This window comes from Magnolia sinica, chromosome 10 (assembly GCF_029962835.1).
Source record: "Magnolia sinica isolate HGM2019 chromosome 10, MsV1, whole genome shotgun sequence".
In the NCBI taxonomy this organism is placed as follows: Eukaryota; Viridiplantae; Streptophyta; class Magnoliopsida; order Magnoliales; family Magnoliaceae; genus Magnolia; species Magnolia sinica.
The window spans coordinates 83,783,190-83,802,523 of NC_080582.1; the positions used below are offsets into that span (position 1 = coordinate 83,783,190).

Here is a 19,334-nt window from a genome sequence, read left to right on the forward strand (position 1 = left end):
AGCACCCAAAAAAGAGGAATTTATTTCTGAAAAACAAACCAAGACTGTTCGGTTTCGCAAATAAATGTTTTACACTCAGCTGTACACACTGTTCATCATCCCTCCAATACACAAATACAGTCATAGAAGTCTGCACGACTCTTTCCTCTTTTTTTCTTAATCATTCTTGTAGAAACAATTGTTGAATTTAAAAAAAAAAAAAGCAAAGAAAACAAAAATGCAAGCTCACAATCAAAACCTGTGACCAAAAAGAATACCAAGCAGCTAATAATAATTAAAGAAGGAAAGAAAAGAAAGAAAGATGGATATCCAAACAACATGGGAGGAAAAATGAGGAAACCCCGATAGGCAGTCGTCGATCATGGCATGGAATTGTTGGGGAGCAGAAGCAGCTAAAAAGGCACTGACGCTTACCCTTCACACCTAAGTTTGGGTCCCTCTGCACAAAAATAAAGGCATTTCAAATAAAAATGTATGGCATGTCTGTGTTCCAACTACCCTTTAACCAAATGAGATGCCCTAAATCCAAAGCATAAGTGAAATAATGACCAGTCTCGGTTCTCATCCCACTGTGATTTTGGGTAGAAAAAAGTGGGAATACTAAAGCTTGCAGCACGAGGCAGCTGCATTTTCTGCACTTCCCAAAAGCCCAGGGTACTGTATAGTGTGTATGGTATGGGAGTCCCACCAACTGCTATTTGGAGTGTTCGGGCACCTTTTAGAAATCAAAATGACAGCAAGGGATATGGTAAAATATGAAATATCATACAGATTTGCAGGCTTGGTTCTTCACAGCCTGCATGCTGGTTGATGGGACATGAACTACAAGTCTCTGGTAGTCTCAGAACAACTGAAGAGCCATTTTAAGCTTATTCTGCTTCCATTTGGGTAGCTTGTAGAAAGTTTCCTTTGCCATGCCGAATTTCTCTCGAAATTCTTCCGAAGATAGGTACGTCTGCATTCAGCACAAGTTGAAAAACTTAAGGCGATTAGAAGGAAAAAATTACTATTTTATCAAATGTTTGATTTGTTTACCTCTCGCTTGGTCACGTCAATCTCTTTGACAGGATCAGGGGATGATATCTTTAGGCGTTCGTAGGGGAATACGGGGAGCCCATCGTCATCTTCAGCCTCACCTTCCTTCACATCTTCCTGTATAGTAAGGGCCTCAATTCTACTGCTCATAGAATTATTGTTCTCCTTGGACTCTGCCACTGGTTTTGATTTGGGGACCTCGGGGCTCACTTCACACATTAGAAAAAATGTTCAAATTTTCAGTTTCCAATGCCAAGATGTATATTCATGTTCCATCAATAAACCATACCAATCCATACCTTTAATTGACCGTGGTATAATACTCTCCCGTGCAGCTGCAGGTTCAAAAGTAGAGGTGAGGACTGCTATTGCTGCTGATCTGGGAGCCAGGCTTGCAGAGTCTGGTGTCACAGATTTTGGATACAGCTTTCTAACGACTGGAGGTGGAGTAGAAAGGTTCCTTGCATTTGGACTCTCGAAATTGGCAGCAAGCGCGGTGAAGGCAGGGGACCTGCCTCTTACACGAACTCTATCAGGACTGAAGGACATGCTTCTGGAACGCTGGGATTTGTCTGGCACGCTAGACCTTCCTCCATGTGATGTGGGTGTTCGCCTTTTGGGCTTCTGATCATGTGACAAATTTCTAATTCAGTAAAAAATTTGTAAAAAAAAAAAAAAAAGACATTCAAAAAACAAAATAAATTCAAAGAAAACAGAAAAATGCTTTGTCATTTATAAAATTAAAATAAAAATAAAAATAAAAAATCTCTAGAATGATTCTCTGCTTAAAATGGGATGCATCATTGAAGAAAATATGAGCATAAACTACAAAAGGGAAAAAGGCACAAGCATTCCATTGGATAGATCAAGCCCACGTTAGCCTTATACCACACTCTAAATGATCCAGAGGAAAAATGTAATATAAATGATAAAGAACAAAGGAAAGTGCTGGAAAGATGAAAAAGATGCAGGCATCCATGATCGAAATGAAAAATTCCACAAGCACCTTGATGCCTTGAAAATAAGTTTCTCTTACATCTAAAGTTGGGGTGACTCCATTCTTCACTATTGCAAGCTTCCTTTGGAATGAGTTCCCATGCATCTGTGACCAAAAGTAAATGTCAAGAACCTTGAGAGCTCCAACCTTTTAATGATAATACTAAGAATTTTATAGGACCATGGAATCTAACGTCTGAACAAGAAGGAACGCAAGAGTAGAACTCTTTCAGAGAATACAAAAGTATAATGAGATGGGAAAATTGCAGAGAAGGAACAGGAATACACAATCATATCATTTAAATGTGTATGGTTCCTCCTGAAACATCTAGTTTCTTACTGTTGATTTTGCAGAGTCCCAAGTGAAGAAGCGTGTAAAGAAGGGTGGCTCACTCCCTTCAGTAACAACGAAGATTGGAGTCTCTCGAGATAATCTTTCCAAAAGAAAATCCCGTTCAAGAAATTTCTGTTAAAAAGGAAAAGAAAAAGGAGTTAGGAGCCTGACCAAGAAAATAGCATAGAGGACGAGAAATTTTTTTAATGGACCTACCTCCCCAATATTCAAAGCTTCCATTCTGCCTTTAGAGTCCACTTGCTGCCCGACCCAAACAAATATATCCGAGTGACAGTCCAAAATGAATATATCTTCCGTCATCAAATCATCTTGGGTGAAGTTGAATATTTCTGTCACCTGTAGTGGCAACTATGTTCAGCAACAAGAGCGAGAAGAACCACCGATACGGGCAAATACAAAGAGAGGTGCATAATTATCATTATTTACTTTTTTAGGGTTATTTACTTGTGGTTAAAGAATCTACTAAAAGAGCAGAAAAATGTCAGAACTTCCACATTACTCACCTTTAAATTGCCTGCATTTCCACGAACACGTACATAGCCAATTGTTTCAATGAAACACCAAATGCATTAGACTCATATATGGAGCATAAAATAAAATAAAATAAAATGAGGCCATTGAAAGAAAAGGCAAATGAGGATCATTAACAGCTGCCATTGAAGGAAAAAAAACAAATGAAGGTCATTAACAGTTTATACTCTTCCTACCTTTTGAGAAAGTGCAAGAAAACAAGTGAGGATCACTTTCTGCTTCTTTGTTAATCTTCTGGCTGGGGTATTCACATTTACCTCCAAGTAAATTCCAGAACTGTTCAGTTTCTGTACCCTCCTTTTGTGGTTTGGCCTGTACATTAGGCTGCAAAAGACTGACAAGGATATTACTCAAAGTAACCACTAGAAAAGGATATTACAGGGCATAGACAACCAACAAATATGAGAAGGCAATAGCAGTGGAATAGAAATGACAGGGATGCTACAAGTTAGAGTTCTGGATGAAGATCATTAGTATAAATTTTCAGAGCCATTGTAAAATAGAACGCAAATAGACTGCCTGAACTACAGAACAGAGAATCCAGTAATTCCAGACAAAATTACTCCCAAATAGTCATCAGCTGAGTGGACAATGTGATTTGCATGAGTACACATCCCAAATTTATTTTGAAATGAATCACTAAACAGTGACAATCCTTGCACAATTGCATATAATGTGTGGCAGTTACGCAAAAAAAAAAAAAAAACATGTATTCAGTATTCAGCAAACCATGTCCAGTTACCAGTTCACTTTGCAAAGAAAATAACTTGGTATGAAATCAGCCATCTGAAGATAGTAAGTGGCTATTAAAAAGAACAAACCTTTATCAGATCTAGCTGTCTTTCAACAAGCTCCTGGTCCTCTGAGGTGGTAAGGTTTCCAGACCACGTAAAAACAGTAGAGCCATTTTGTAATATGTGGCAATAAGAGGAATTCAAAGACGATGCCACCTGATTGAAATAAAACACAAGCCAGAATTAGTTGGGGAATGTACAATATCCATTGGGCCGAGAAAGTTCGCTGTGCCCATATATCAAGCAGATCATCACAACAGTCTGAAATCAAAGACTTTTTATATAACCACTGTCTACAGGGGAGCCCTACACTCCACCAAACTCCTATAAAAAGGAAATAGAGAGAGCTACAAGTTGAGCAGGATGTACCGGTTCAACTTGAATAGCCTGCATATTATCCGGGCCAGAACCTTGAACTCTAAACAATGCAACACCATCTTCTGTATATGTCTCGTCACTGATTTCTTTTTCTTTGATGTAGTTCTTATATCCAGAGCTAACACCACCCTGTGAAGTTTCAAATCTATCAGTGTTTGACAAACATTAAAGACCTATCCGGAAATAAAAATGAAAATGGAGTCCTTTTACACATTGTACATCTCAATATTTTAACAAACCTTAAATAACATAAAGCTCTGAAAGATAGAAAAGAACTGAATAGGTTCCTTGCCTTCGAAGATGCGAGCCTGTAAATGCAGATCCAGGAAACATGAAGTACCAATATAAAAAAAGTTCTAAAAGATTTTATTTTATTTTTAAATATCAAGCAAGACATCCTATATAATAGAAGATAATACCTGAACAGGCTGAAACTTCAAAGATTCAACCATTTTGCTGGCCAGTGAGATTGCTGCAGTCCTCTCTTCCTGTATATTTGAATTGTACATGATTATTCCAGGTAACAAAGATCTCCGCTGAGCACCAACAACCATGATCAAGGAAATATGCATTTTTATTTTATTTATTTTATTCCTTTAAAGATGATATTTATTAGGCAAAAGCCAAAGAGAAACCAAACAGAAACAGGAAAGACAGCAAAACAACCAGAAAAAAACAGAAAAACAAGAAAAAAAAAACCTTTCCAAAAAAAAAAAAAACTAGCCAAAACCTAACCTACAGAGTACAACAACAGACAGCCCCTTGTCTGAAAACCCCAAAAAGCATCGAGGCACCCAATCCCTAAAGGGCTGAATGACTTTGCTTAGAACCCCGGCAACTGCAATATTTTTATTACAGAAGCATCAATCATTCCTCTCTGCGCAAAGGAACCACAAAGTTGCCAACAATACGAGTCTCCATCTTTTCCTCTCAAGAGAGCCTCCGTCCGAAGCATGCCACACCATGAGAAGATCTTCAATAGAGCAAGACATAACCCAGTAGACAGACACGAGACTCAGATATCACCATTTCAACTACACAAGCTAACTATTCCTAGGAAAACCAAGTCAAATAAATCATGGCAACATCATCATCTACGCCTTATTCCAACTAATTGGGGTCGGCTACATGAATCCTTTTCTGTCATTCCATTCTATTAAGGGCCATAATTTCAGTTGGACCATAGGCCATTAAGTATTTTCTTACTTACTACCTCCACCCACATCCTTTTGGGCCTTCCCTTTCCCCTTTTAGAGCTTCAACTTGCACCAACTCACTCCAAACCAACGCAGTTCTTGGTCTCCGTTGCACATAACCAAACCTTCAAGTCTACTTTCCCTCATCTTATTACATATTGGTGCTACTCCTAAGTTCCCACGAATGCATCCATTTCTAAGTCTATCCTTGTCTTTGCACTCATACAGCTCAACATCCTCATTTCAGCTACACATCTTATGAACTTGTTGTTTCTTAACTTCTCAACATCTGTCCCATAAAGCATGGCTGGTCTTATAACTATCCTATAAATATCCAAATTATTGAAAAATATACTGGCCATGACTTTGAGATCCCTCAAAGCGACATGTTTCATTACCTTGGCTCTATATTCATTCAAAGGGATGGAGAGATTGATGGGGATGTTTGAAATATAAGTGACACAATGCGGATGAAGTGGAAATATCCCTCTGGAACATGGAATGCTCACCGCGTGCTAGTGAAATTCAAAGGAAAATTCTACAAGACAGCTAATTGGCCAGCTACACTATATGGGCAATGTGTTTGGCAATTAAGGGTGCTTTTGGTAACACCTCCAGAAGTGCTTTTTGCAACCTCTATTTCGGAAGAGACTATTTTCTAGTGAAATGGTCTTTGGGCAATTTCCTTTGTCGAAGCATTTCTGTTAAGACCGAAGGGGCTGGAATAATGATGATCCAGCAATGTGCTGTGCATAAGGTTGCACAAGTTGGCCAGGCTGAGAAGCAGCAAGGCTTGTTCAGGTGCAACCGGTGCACCCAAAAAGCTGACTCTGGTACAGGCCTTTTAGTCAATGCACTAGACCTGAATATCTTCATATAAGTTGGGGCAGCCAGGCCTTCAGACATACATAGACCAGCATCTAGCCTTGATTAATTGTGAGACCTCAATACACCGGCATATAGATTCAACCTGAATATCTTTATATAAGTTGGGCTGCACTGTACGCCTCGAGTCGTAAATAGGCCAGTATCTAGCCAGATTAATGTGTGGGCTTGAATACTCTGGCATATATATTTAGCCAGCCCAAGGGGGCCAGACCTTTGCAACCTACTGATATGTATTTAACTACGACAAGAACAATGAACGCAATCGATAGGATATATCATGAAGCACATCAATTAAAAGGATTGACATAGTTGATTCCTGATAAAGATAGGCATTGTTCTCAGTTCGGATTCAGTTTTACTTTTTCATGAGTTAGCATCCAGCCTCGAGACATCATGCCCATTATGCTAGGCAGTCCTAGTGCTAATTAATATACCAGATGGGAAAGTAATGGACTGTAAATTGCAGAAGAAATTCCTTTACCTCGACGCTTTGCCTTCCAAACCAGGTTCCAACAAGATATTCATCTTTATCATCGCCAGGATATGTATACTGAAAGATATAGCAATCTCCACTATAAAACTTTGACTGTTCAGAAGATGGAATGAGAATCTTTTCCCGCCCATTCACACGCCAAACCTGTGCACCCAAGCTGGAAACCATAGTTAGATACTAGATCCATTTTCATCATCATCATCATATGTCATTATCATTATGATTATTGTTGCTGCTGCTGCTATTATTGTTATAAGTTACTGGCTCTGGATTTTTCAGGTGCAATCTACAAGTCAGGTTACATCATTATTTTAAAACATTATTACTATGGGAGCTGTAACCATAAATTCAATTCTTACAATGCAGTAAAACTAACTCAACAGGATTGTATTTATTTATTTATTTATTTGTGTGAAAGGTAACTCAGTTGCACCAAAAAGAAAGAAAGAAAGAAAGGTATCTCAGCAGACAGAGAAGATGAATCATAACAGCACCTGCAGATTGCCAGTGCAATCAATGTACGGCTGGGGTTCTTCTTTTGGTGGAGCAGCTTTCAGCAGGCCCTTCACATTAAATCCTTGACGTTTTAAGAGTGCTGCCAAATCAATGGAAACAATCAGTTTTGAGAAACTAGAATTTAATCCATGGTAGTAAGACCAGTAATGAAGGAAAACAATTCGCATTATGGGCCATGACTACTATACATTTGAAAACTTTCCTTTACTGACCTGCAACTTTGCCTCTACCATCCTCAGATACAGTTACATCAACTGTTTGCGGCCATGTATCGAACTTTGACCGGAAAATCACCGTCTCAAACCCCTCAATAATGCGAATTATGTGAGCTTTTGGCCTGTCAGGACCACGAAGTAACTCCTGTGCAATGAAATTAAAGATCATACAGAAAAAGCATGATTAGTTTGCATTAAGAGAAACAAGCTAAAAGAAAATTCGACAAGCAAGCCCATGTATTACTTCTGCAGCAGCACTTGCACTTTTCCTAGCATCAAGAGAAGTATTTCTGCCCATCCACACGAAAACTTCCAGTCCACAATCTAGCAGGTAGGATTTGTTCGTGTCCAGCAAGTCTCTTTTTAGGGAATCAGCCTCAACGGGCTGTGCCTGCCCTTTCTCAATGCTGGAAAACCACAAATGATTTTTGTCAGACTAGTGAAATTACATGTCCACCAATACTCCAAACGGAAATACCTAGTTTATGAAATGAAAATATTTTTGTCAAGGATTATCAGGCAAACTGACATGTGCAGCTTTGAAAATGAACTCATGAGAACAAATTACCAAAGCAACTTTGCAGGGTAAGCTTCATTTTGCTTATCATCATCAGTGGCTGCTTTTCTAGGAAGTGGAGCAAAGCCACCAAAGAAACTCCAGAATTCTCCAGTTTCAGCATCAGCCATCAATTTTCCATCCTCTATGTAAGATGACACAACAAATGAAATCAATTATTTTTGGTTGTTCAATATCTCCGTTGAGGTTCCAAATGAAAACATCCACTTACCAATGGCAGCCACCTCACACTTCCCATCATGATAACTATCTTTGATGTACTGGACAACTTCAAGAGCTTTAGCCCTTTCTTGAATAGATGAGTTGGATCCATTGAACTGAAAGACTTTAGACTTGGTATCCAGAATGAATATGTCATCATGATTGAGTGATGACCGAGCAAAAGGGATCTGATCTAAATGAACATCAAGTGTTAGAAAATTTAGCTAAAAAAAGAGGGAGAAGTAAACATGAGCCTTCTAGCATAATGCGGTTGGAACTTGCCTCTTTTACGTGGACAACATGCTTTCCTTTGCAGACATATAAACGGGTCTGATACTCATTAACATCAGGATGCCTGAACCCTGATGCAGCCCCACCTTCTTGAGGTATGATGCAAGGCTTGAAATAAGATAGGAATTTCTCGGTTTCATGCCCCTGTACCTCCCGGTACTGAACAGCGCGTCCTCCAAGTGCTGCATCCAGTTCCACAGTCTTGATGGCTGCAGTACCAGCTTCATCCTATTTTTTTTAACAGGTATAAATGGCTATCAAACAACAAAGTCTGCCTGGATAATGCTCCCAATGCTCTTGAGGAAAAGAATAAGCAAAGAAATATGAACAGAAAGAATTAACAATCACCTGGCTTGTGTTTTTGCCAATCCAGTAATGGATGTCATGACGAAAAGCACCACTCTTCAAGGCAGTTGTCTGCACAATGAGTAAAGAGAAAAAAAATCAGAAAGAATGATGCCTAATTGAAGAGATGACCAGCATGCAAAAACTGAAAAATACTGAAGATATCATCTAGCTTGACAAGACCCAAACCCCATTTATCTGCAAATATATCCCTATCACAATCTCCCAATACAGCCCCTCCTTGATCTTTCAGCTTTAACACATCCCTCCAATCCATTAGATGGATTTTATGCTTCTCCTCCAAACCTTGCCAGAAAAACTCTTTGAATCCTCTCCAATTGTAAAATTACACTTGCAGGGCAATGAAATAGGAACCTAAAGTGTACAGGCATATTAACTGGGGCTGATTTAATGAGATTGATTCTCCCAAAACAACGAGTAACTTCTCCTCCAAACCAGTAGTTCCCTTTCCACCCTTTCGAACACATCCCATAGATACTCCGGGGCTTCCCAATGCATGACGTAACCTAAGATACAAAGCAAGAAGCTTACTAGCTTTGCGCCTGAACTTACAAGTAAAGGGGCCCACATCTTCATCACTCAAATAAATACCCAAAATGTTACTCTCTCTTTTTTTTAGTATTAATCTTAAGACTGGATACTGCTTCACAAAACCTCATCACTTTCCTCAAAGTTTTCTACTCTATATTTCATGTCATCGAAGGGAATGATATCATCCACAAATTGGAGACATGAAATCTGAGAATTTGCATTCTCGGTGGAAAATCCTCAACCCAACCCTCCTCATTTGTTTTGGCAAGCAATCCTACTTAAGGCTTCTGCCAACAACACAAAAACAAAAGGAGAGAGTGGATCCCCCCGACGCAAGCCCTAAAGCTTCTGAAGAAACATTTAGGCAGTGTTCAAAATATCGGTATCGCACAATGTATCGCACCCTTGGGATACAGATACGTATCGGTTATCGCATGGGATATATCGTTTGTATCGCATAATTTATCGTACTTTTGGGAAACATGGGGAAACATTAAGATAATTGTTGATTTTTTCAATGAAACTTCAGGGATTATTTAAAAAGACCCTAATACACACTTTTAAATCATAAAATCTCAAAAAAGAAATGGACATAATAGGTTTCCTTTGTATATTGTACTAAGATATGCGTTGTGCGATTGAACTATGACAACTATATTCAGTATCCACCCCATCCATCCGTTTTTTCATATCATTTTAGGACATTATTCAAAAAAAATGAAGCAGATCCAATAATCAAGTGGACCATACCATAGGAAACAATGATGATTGACCATTAGTGGGCCACAAAAGGTTAGATCAAGCTGATAATTGTTTTTTCTCTTCATTCAAACTTATGTGAAGTTATCAATAAATTAAGTGCCTAATAAAATATAGGGAAAATCAAGGTGCACCCTAAAAAGTTTTTAATGGTACTGTGTTCAACCACCATTGTTTCCTTGAGTATAGTCCACTTGAGACGAAAAATAAGACAGATCTAACGATCAAGTGAACCACACTGAAAAAAGTAATGGGGGGATTAAACGTCTGCCATTGAAACCCTTTAGGGGTTCACGGAAGTTTTGGATCAATATAAAATTTGTTTTTCCTCTTAATTCATGTCTTTGTGACTTTATGAACTGATTGGATGGAAAATAAACATTATGGTGGGCCCTACAAAATGACTCTTGCATTTAATCCCACTGACATTTAATGCTTAGTGCATTTTAATGCAACCAAGCTTATTATTTGGTGTGGTCCACTTGAGCGGTGGATATGCCTCATTTTCGTACTCATACCTTAAAATAATATGAGAAAAGGGATTGACGGTTTGGATGTACAGATACATCACGGTGGGCCCAACCACAGACCTGCCCGTTCGGAGCTAGGGACGGGCGGGGGTAGTACGCAATCCGCGTCCTCGTGTGGTACACCAGCCAATCCGCTTCCTTTTGGACTAGATTTAATGTTATATGGCCCCACAATAATATATTTATTATATCCACACTGTTCAACCATTTGGAGAGATTATTTTAGATCATGAGCCAAAAAATAATTAATATCCAAAGCTCAAGTGGACCACACCACAAATAGCAGTGGGACAGTGATTCTCACTATTAAAACATTCATAGGGCCCACCATGACTTTTATTTTCCATCCAATCTGTTCACGAGGTCACACAGACCTGGATGAAGAGGAAAAATAAATATCATATTTATCCAAAACTTCTCTGACCTCAAAAGGGTTTCAATGGTAGACGTTCAATCTCCCACTATTGTCTGTTGTTTGCAGTGTGGTCCACTTGTTCTCTGGATCTGTCTTATTTTTCGGTTCAAGCCTTACGACGAGCTCGTCAAATGGAAGAACGGTTTGGATATAACACATGCCTTATGATGGGACCCACAACACTTGATGACGTCAACACTCGGTGGTGTGCGGTACACCACCCAACCCAAAATCACTTACAGAGGGCTCGGACGCTCTTGTTTTTCGACGCAGAGAGGGTTCCGGCCTTCCGGAACCCTAAAATCTCGCCCAAATCCAGGAAATTTCAGATCTCACGATGATTTCTCGACATTTTAGAGAGGATTTCTCCGGATTTCGCTTGGATTTCTTCGGACGTCGATAGATTTCTCTCCTGTGACCCGGAAATGTCGACCACGGCCTGATTCCTCGCCGGAATCTCCAACAAAGGGGGAAGTTGAAGAAAATTTGCAGAAAATCCTACTTAGTCGAGTGGCCCACCTCCAGCCAGGTACGCTCCGATTTCTTTCTTTTTTTTTTCTAATTCAATTTTTTTTAATTCTTCACAAGCCGGATCCGATTTTCTGTCCATGCATTTGTCTCCGACGATAATGGAGAGGAAATCTCGCCATATCGTCAATATATCGTGCGATATCGACGATATATCGGCCGATATTGGGATTTTGAATTTTTTGGTATCTTTCGGTGGTTATCGGGGGTGTATCGTCTCGCAGTGGTGCGATATCGATAATATCGGCCGATATATCGGCCGATAGTATCAATATTTTGAACACTGCATTTAGGTGACCCATTAATTAAGATAAAAAAGTAAGCCAAACTAACACATGCTTGCATACAATTTCTCCATTTGGCCCTGAAGCCAAATTGCCTTAATATATGGTTTACGAATCCCCAATCCACATAGTCGCACTCCCTTTCCTGGTCCAACTTGCATATAATACCTGGCCTACCCACTTTATAACGAGTGTTAATGCATTCATGGGCAATGAGAGAGCCATCTAACAGCTATCTACCGTACACAAATGCCCCTCATGATTTTGAAATAACTCTACTCAACACCATCCTCAGCCTTGTCGCTAAACCTTTTACCGGAATCTTATATTGACCTTCTATTAGACCTATAAGCGTGAAGGATTTGAAGTTCTCAACACTTTCCTTTTTAGGAACAAGCGCAATACTGAAGCCCTCAAGTCTTTAGAAAGACTCCCTCTTTCATAAAATTATGAAACAAATCTGAGATGGTTGTCCTTAACATTATGCCAGAAGACTTGGAAGAATGCCATTGGAAAACCATCAGGCCTAGGAGCTTTGCCTCTATCAAGATTCAACACCGCCTCTTTGACCTCTTTCTCCTAAATGTGTCACTCCAATTAGTCAACTTCCTCATTGTTAATTTGTTCAAAAGGTCATCAAACTTTGGCCTATTCCAATCTTCAGCAGTTAGCACGTCCGAGTAATAATTTTTCAATTGCTTCATATGTGTTCTAGTGTTCATAGACTCTTTCCTTGTCAACTATCATGTTACTTCTAGCATTAGCCATGCTATAGAAGGACTTAGTATTCCTATCTCCCTCTTTTAGCTAAAGCACTCTGGTCTGTCTCCACTTTCTCTCTTCCTCCTTGGCTTACTTCTAATTTTAAGGATACCCACTACTTACATTCTTTTGCATCTAAGGATTGATCCTCTTTCCTATCGAGGTTATAAATTTGTTCCATATTTATAGTACCACACTTTTTTATTTGACAAACGTGGCCATGTGCAAATAATTCATGTCGATATCATAAACAAATAATTATAAAGAATGACTACTGTTTTCTCCCACAATATAAATTTATTTCAAGGAGCATATTATTGAAGAAATCTCAAAACCATCTGTGGAAGCTATACCTCTTGCCTGAACAAGCCAAATCATTTAACTGCATAACACTGCCATAAGGGACTGGAGAGACAAATAAGGACTAAATGAAGGCACCAAGATGTCAACTCCACCATGACCACAATATATATTGCACACCAAATAAATATGCATTCCCATTACTCCAATAATTCCTTGAGAACCTATTCAACAAGTATTTTTGAAAGATGATGCAATTTATTAAGGCCAAAAGCCAGAAAACCAAGAAAAGGAAAAGGAAAAAAGAAAAGCAAAAAAAAAAAAAACACAGAGCCCCCAGGCCACCCAACCCCAACAAGCACAAAAAACCCTCAGGGAACCCAGTCCCTAATATACAACATACCCTGATTGAAGACACCAACAAAAGAACCATTCTTATTACAGCAGCAGCAATTATTACTTTCACTCCAAATGACCCAGAGAACAGCTAAAAGGATAACCCTCCATCTGGCTTTACCTAATCGTCCCCCTCCACCATTGGGTCCATATTGGAAGAGGCTCTCCATAGATCTCGGCATAACCCAAGAAACCTTCAAATGGATAAAAATACCAGACCAAACAGCCTAGGAAAAGGTGCAGTGACTAAAAAGATGATCGACAAACTCCACATCGTCAAGGCACAGAAGACTGACATTTGGCAATATCATTACTCTTTTCTGAAAATTGTCAATTGTAAGAATTCGATTCCTACCAGCAAGCTATGCAAATGCTGCAATTTTAAGAGGAACTCCATAAGACCAAACGGGATCGTATGATTGTTACACCCAGAATTCCCAGACTGGGCTAAGATCCAGGTAAAAGGACTGCACTGAAGAGACTCTCAATTTGCCATGCCGCCAAAAAAAAAAAAAAGAATCTTTAACTTTAGGAGAGAGTAAAATCCCCAGAAATCGAGAAAGCAGACAGACCATGTCATCAATCTCAGAGTCCACTAAGTTCCAACAGGAAGGAGGAACCCAAACACCACCAGCTTCCTGGCCTGAGAAACAACTAGCAACTGAAATATCCACAATAAGGCATGGATTGGCCAATGAAGGGAAGGGTGGTCGGAGCAAAGAATCTCTACATCAAAATATCCTCCCAGAATCTGATTTTCACCCCATCCCCAACAACAAAACTCAAGCCATAAAAAACCTTGACAGCTATACAAGCAACAGCCTTCCAAAGGAAGGAAGCACAATAGAGGGACGATTCCTTAATCCACCAGCCCATTGAAGAAAGACTATATTTAGATTCAACAAGTGATCCCATCAAATTTCAAAATACCCATTCCCTCAACATGGGAAACAAGTTATGCTTGGAATTCTTAGATCAAATTCTAAAAAGCTTAGGAAGTGCACCATGCAGCTTTGATTCACTGCAATCAGGCTCAGCGGGAGCTTGCACAGTCAAAATGCTTCAAAAGTGCCCCACTACAGCTTGATGCATTGTAATATTCTAATCAGGCTCTTGATGCATTGTAATATTGTAATCAGGCTCAGCTACAGCTAGCACCTCAGGACCTGTCGCTCAGTGCTTTTTACTACAATGATATACGTATGTACAAAAAGAAAGGGCAAACAACATCTAGCATAATTATAGTGTGCATAATATGTGGATTCTGGGCGAACATTCCAAGAAAGTGATTTAAGTCCTGAATAAGTCAAGTTCCTTGACAAACGTCTCCATGTGTGAAAGTATCCAGTGGTTGCCAATCCACATCATCAGTTGTTACGTACCCAACTCAAGCACTTCCACCAAATGCATCACAATAATATTGCATGATATAAGTGAACTGGGAAACTTTGAAACTCCTAGATAAATGTATTATGATTTCAGGCATCTATAAAACAATATGAATTTCTAGAAGAAACTGAAAACCTCATGTTCAATCTAGAAAAAAAAAAATCTCCATCAGAGATTGAAAACACCAAAATCGCACAACATGCAGTCATATTCTTGCAAAAGATGACATTACAGCAGAACATCATATGTTTTGCAGTAATCAATACCTAGACTACTTGCCTGTCACTAAAGGCCTGTTCGTTTAGAGAGAATCCAAAAAGTGAAATGCAAAACCCCTATAGTAAATTCATGAAATGGAAAAGTGAAGAAATTTGTGGAATCCTGGAATCCAACAGTAATTCCGTAGTTTGATTATGAGTTTTGCTTTCATGTAAATGTAAAAGGTTAATCGCCCAACCAAAAAAGCCATCTCTCTATCCGTGCAAATCTTCGTGTTTAACTCTCTCTTTTTTTAGTAAAATCTAGGAAAAAGGAAATTGGTTTCCCCTCTTTTTGTTTCTCAAACAGAGGAATCAATCACATCAGGGGTATTTGTATTCTTTTCCACAGTTTTCCAAAAGAAGATCTGTAAAGGAATTACAAAATGTTAAACAAGGATTAACATTAAGCAATATCATGTAAAATGAGATCCTCCTATGATAGAGAATACCATATCTTTCCAACTTTTATGCAATGCAACAAGCTTTTCCAAGAAATCAGAGTAACCACCTATGGACACCTTAGCAACTGGACTGGACATGCATCAAAATAATTTTAAACTCCAACACAAGCCCATAAATCATGTTATTAAAGCTCTCTCATGGAGGTGATGGAGAAAAGAAACATGAGTGACGAAGGTTGTAGAAACCACACTGCAGAAAATGAGGTTCTCAAATATTCATATTCCAATGCTGGGTGAAGAGTTATTCAGTTAAAACTATTGCTTCAGTGAAGATGGAAACAACAAACAGCCAATTCTTAATCTCACATGAAGTAAGCCCATCATATGCAACATCCTTAAAACCCTTGTTTTTTCGTCAAATTTTGTTAAGGACTTTCAAAATCAAATAGCTGGCAAGAGGTAAATCAAATAGCAGATAAAAGAAACAGTGTGAGATTAAGTAGAAATGTGACAGCATACCTTCAGAATTACATATGAATCTCCTGTGAAAAACTTGCCATAGGAAGATTTTGGAACAGGCACGGGACGAAAATTTTCAATACGCCAGATCTCCATTCCACTATCAGTAGTCAAGGGCTATAAAGTATGCACAATTGATGACAAGCAGAACTATTGAAAATGATAATGTTGATACAACAATGGAATAAATAGCAGCTCCACAAGCGGAGCTGCAGAGGAGGAAAGCAGTGCCATAAATTGCATCCATTCTGACACTTCATGCTTGATTGGTTCTTCCTATTTTTTGGGCATGGTCCATCCATGGTGGGATGCAAAAGACCAGTGATCTGGACTATGGATTACTGAACCAAAATGTTCCAGTTGTCAGAATTGAAAACCCTTGTGTACTAAGCAAAGCCTCGGGTCATGTATCCTAACTTACTCTGGAGTAAAACATGGAGTAGAAAAATATAAGCTGCCAGATACAAATGAATTTTTCAACATAATGCAAGAAGAAATAAAAGGATTATGAAACACACAATACTAGCTAAATTATCAACCATCATCAACCAATTTGCAGCCCTGTGAATATGCTCAACCTCGAAAATAACCAGCTGGTTGAGAATATTGGAAGTAACAGTGGATGTCTCCCACTCGTTAAATGAGATGGTAGAGAGTGTAGTGTGTGTGAGTGATCAAGGGTTCAATCCTTGGTAGTGTTACCTTTTAAATTTATTATTATTATTATTTTTTAAGGATTCACAACCCTATTTATCCTTCTGATCAATGAAGGCCAACAGTCTCAACATGGCACCACTGCGGCAGCCCGCAGGCAAGTTTAAGCTAAAAGGATCATCCTAGAAAATTTTAGAATAAGCTCCACGGTAAGTAAGTGCCATCCTTCAGGGAAAGTTCTAAGCAAATCTTCATCCAACTAGCGATAGCCTCAAGTTGTACAATTCCACCCGCCAATAAAAGTACAATACCAAAATATTATTTTCTACCTCATCCATCCCAACTCCAATGACAGGTAGCAGTGCAAATACCTTATCCTCAAGCATTGTTTCTCTCCTTCTACAGCTTCCACTTGATCATAGCAATAGATGTGGGAAGCCACAACATACTCACACTCTCATTTCCCTTTTAATTTCCCAGATAGGCCAGTAGGGTACGAATAGAAGATAATGACATAATGTTTCTTATGTTTGCACTGACCATCCTATGACAATTTTACTGTTTGTAATAGTCAGCAAATCATTGTCAAAAGACTTTCTGGTAGAGAGCACAACTCTTAAGGAACTATTCATGTCCATACAAGAAGCTTGCATGTGGTGACTTGTGAATGTATGCCATTTGATAGCAATACAGAAATGAGTAATCTTGAATGCCGACAATAAAAAAAAATCAGGGAAAAAACATTAAAAAAATTAGGGGGAAAAACCTCATTTTCATCAAAGTAATTTATATGAAGAAGGATACGCCTTTTGCCCAGCTCCCTGAAAAACAGGGTCCAAATCCCTCATGGAAACAGCCATATTGGTCTTGGGTTTTGAAGTATTCTCTGTACGCTTTGGCTGGAAGAAGAAAGTTGAAATGTCCTGAAATAAACTTTTCATCAGTAATAATCTAGCGCAATACCATAGTAGTTGCATTGCCTTTGCATTCAATAAAATTAAATGAAAATATAGGTATCACTTCACAGAGTCTTGCGCATTCTCTAATTGAGATTGCACAAATAACTTGAATAAAATTCGAAATGAAAATTTACAAAATAACCACTGACAGAAACTTCAGAAACAATGATGTAGAAGTCAGACGTGTAATATGTAAGGAAGACATGCATCTTAAAGATTCTCCAATACGCGTCCTTGTTCAGAGACCAATGGACACTATGAACTAGATTGGTGGATGCAGGTTATCTTTGCTCCTTGGCTGATCAAGTTAGAAGGCTTAGCAGCTCTCTGGATGTAACCGGAATCCAGACAGCTGAATTTTTTATCCCCACATCTGCATTTTTAGAGACGAACCATCTGGTGCATCCCCCAAAATGCAGACAGTGGTATGTCCCAAATGCTCCATTCAATGAAAATCACCACAAAATGAGAATTGAATAATGACAGCTTCCATTTGCAGTCATTATCATTCAATTCTATTTTTGGGCAGCAGATTCACACTTGCATCCCACGTTGCAGATGATCCAAACTGGCCGCTTAAATAACAGAAAGGAATACTTTGTGCTTGTTAGGTCTCTTTGATGCACGCCATTCAGAAAACAAAACTAGAACTTCATTCCACGAAGAAAAACAAATCCATCAAGAACACCAAGGATCCAACATCTACATCCGATACAAGAGCTATTAAAAAGAACCAACACAATGAAATCACTCGGATTACAGATGGTTACAAACGTATCCGACAAACAGATGCATCCATTTGAAAGCAGTATGAGGCAGAAAACATCAAATCGAACCTAATTTCACTATTTCAAAGGAGCAACGAATCCAAAATGACCACAATTTGCAGCCAACTCAAAAATTCACAACATAAAAAATGGACAGAACTCCCCAATCAGAACCCAAAGTCAGATACGCAAACCAACAAGAGATCCATTCACTCCAACAACCAAAACCCAAATCAGAAACACAGCAAACAACAGAAAAACAAATCCCCAGAATCCAGACCCCATCCAACAACCCATAGAAAGAAGACACGACCAGAAACATCAAAAACTCTCCAACCCAACGGCCACAAGCAAACAAAATCAAATCAAACCCCACACCTTACGACCGAATACAGGCTGCTTCATCACAATTCAGCACGATCCAACCCAATCAGCAACATCAATTCCCGAAAGAAACCATTATCTCCCAAACACTCCCTAATTTTAATACAATTTTTTTTTAAAAAAAAAAACAACAACAACGAAAAAAAAAAACAAAAACAAAAAACAAAAAACAAAGATTCCTCTCGTGAATCGAACAAATCAAAGGTTCATGAAAGTAAGATCATACCTAAATCTGGACTATGCCGACCTTGTCAGGTAGATAGATAGAGGAGAGAGAGAAAAACCCTAGAAATGAAGCGATCTTTTGAGAAGAAGAAGAGAGGAAAAGCTTCCAAAAGGTTTTAAAGAGAGAGAGAATGATGAGTGCCAGGCGTGCTTATCACTAAGAGGCATGAATGAACAGGGACTGTAATTTTCTTTTTATTTTTAATTATTAAAATACAATAATAATAATAATCGACTGTTTAGAGGTTTATTAACTATTTCTACCACCCGAGGTGAAAAATTTTCGTTCCGTGAATGGGAAGGGTAAAAACGGAAATTTTCATTTTTTGAGGGATCTTTGTCATTTTGAGAGAATGGGTGGACGGCCACCGGCCATGACAAGGAAAAAGTAACGGAAAAGAGAAGGAGGGTAGGCGCAGTGGTCCCACATGATGGTGGT

At 38.8% G+C, this 19,334-nt stretch overlaps 1 protein-coding gene across 1 annotated transcript; it reads right to left on the reverse strand.

Moving 5' to 3' along the window:
• On the reverse strand, positions 1 to 19,053 carry LOC131217211 (villin-4). The gene is made up of 24 exons (XM_058212058.1): positions 18,897 to 19,053; positions 17,365 to 17,483; positions 15,907 to 16,006; positions 8,815 to 8,883; positions 8,458 to 8,694; positions 8,186 to 8,363; positions 7,966 to 8,098; positions 7,642 to 7,804; positions 7,395 to 7,542; positions 7,161 to 7,261; positions 6,655 to 6,810; positions 4,509 to 4,577; positions 4,329 to 4,397; positions 4,081 to 4,218; positions 3,739 to 3,867; positions 3,094 to 3,241; positions 2,890 to 2,900; positions 2,582 to 2,722; positions 2,372 to 2,497; positions 2,072 to 2,137; positions 1,335 to 1,659; positions 1,036 to 1,244; positions 770 to 955; positions 1 to 439 (listed from the first exon to the last, which is right to left on the reverse strand). Exons 2-23 carry the CDS (start codon positions 17,418 to 17,420, stop codon positions 842 to 844), a joined length of 2,886 nt encoding a protein of 961 aa, XP_058068041.1. The 5' UTR covers positions 17,421 to 17,483; positions 18,897 to 19,053; the 3' UTR covers positions 1 to 439; positions 770 to 841.
• Positions 19,054 to 19,334: the final 281 nt, after the last annotated feature.

Excerpts from the sequence above, each read along its gene's own strand:
- LOC131217211 (XM_058212058.1), bottom strand. The coding sequence starts at position 17,420 with ATGGCTGTTTCCATGAGGGATTTGGACCCTGTTTTTCAGGGAGCTGGG. Across the intron at positions 4,578-6,654 it reads TTGGAAGGCAAAGCGTCGAG|GAAGAGAGGACTGCAGCAAT; the intron begins GTAAAGGAATTT and ends TCAAATATACAG. Across the intron at positions 1,660-2,071 it reads GAGTCACCCCAACTTTAGAT|AAGCCCAAAAGGCGAACACC; the intron begins GTAAGAGAAACT and ends TCACATGATCAG.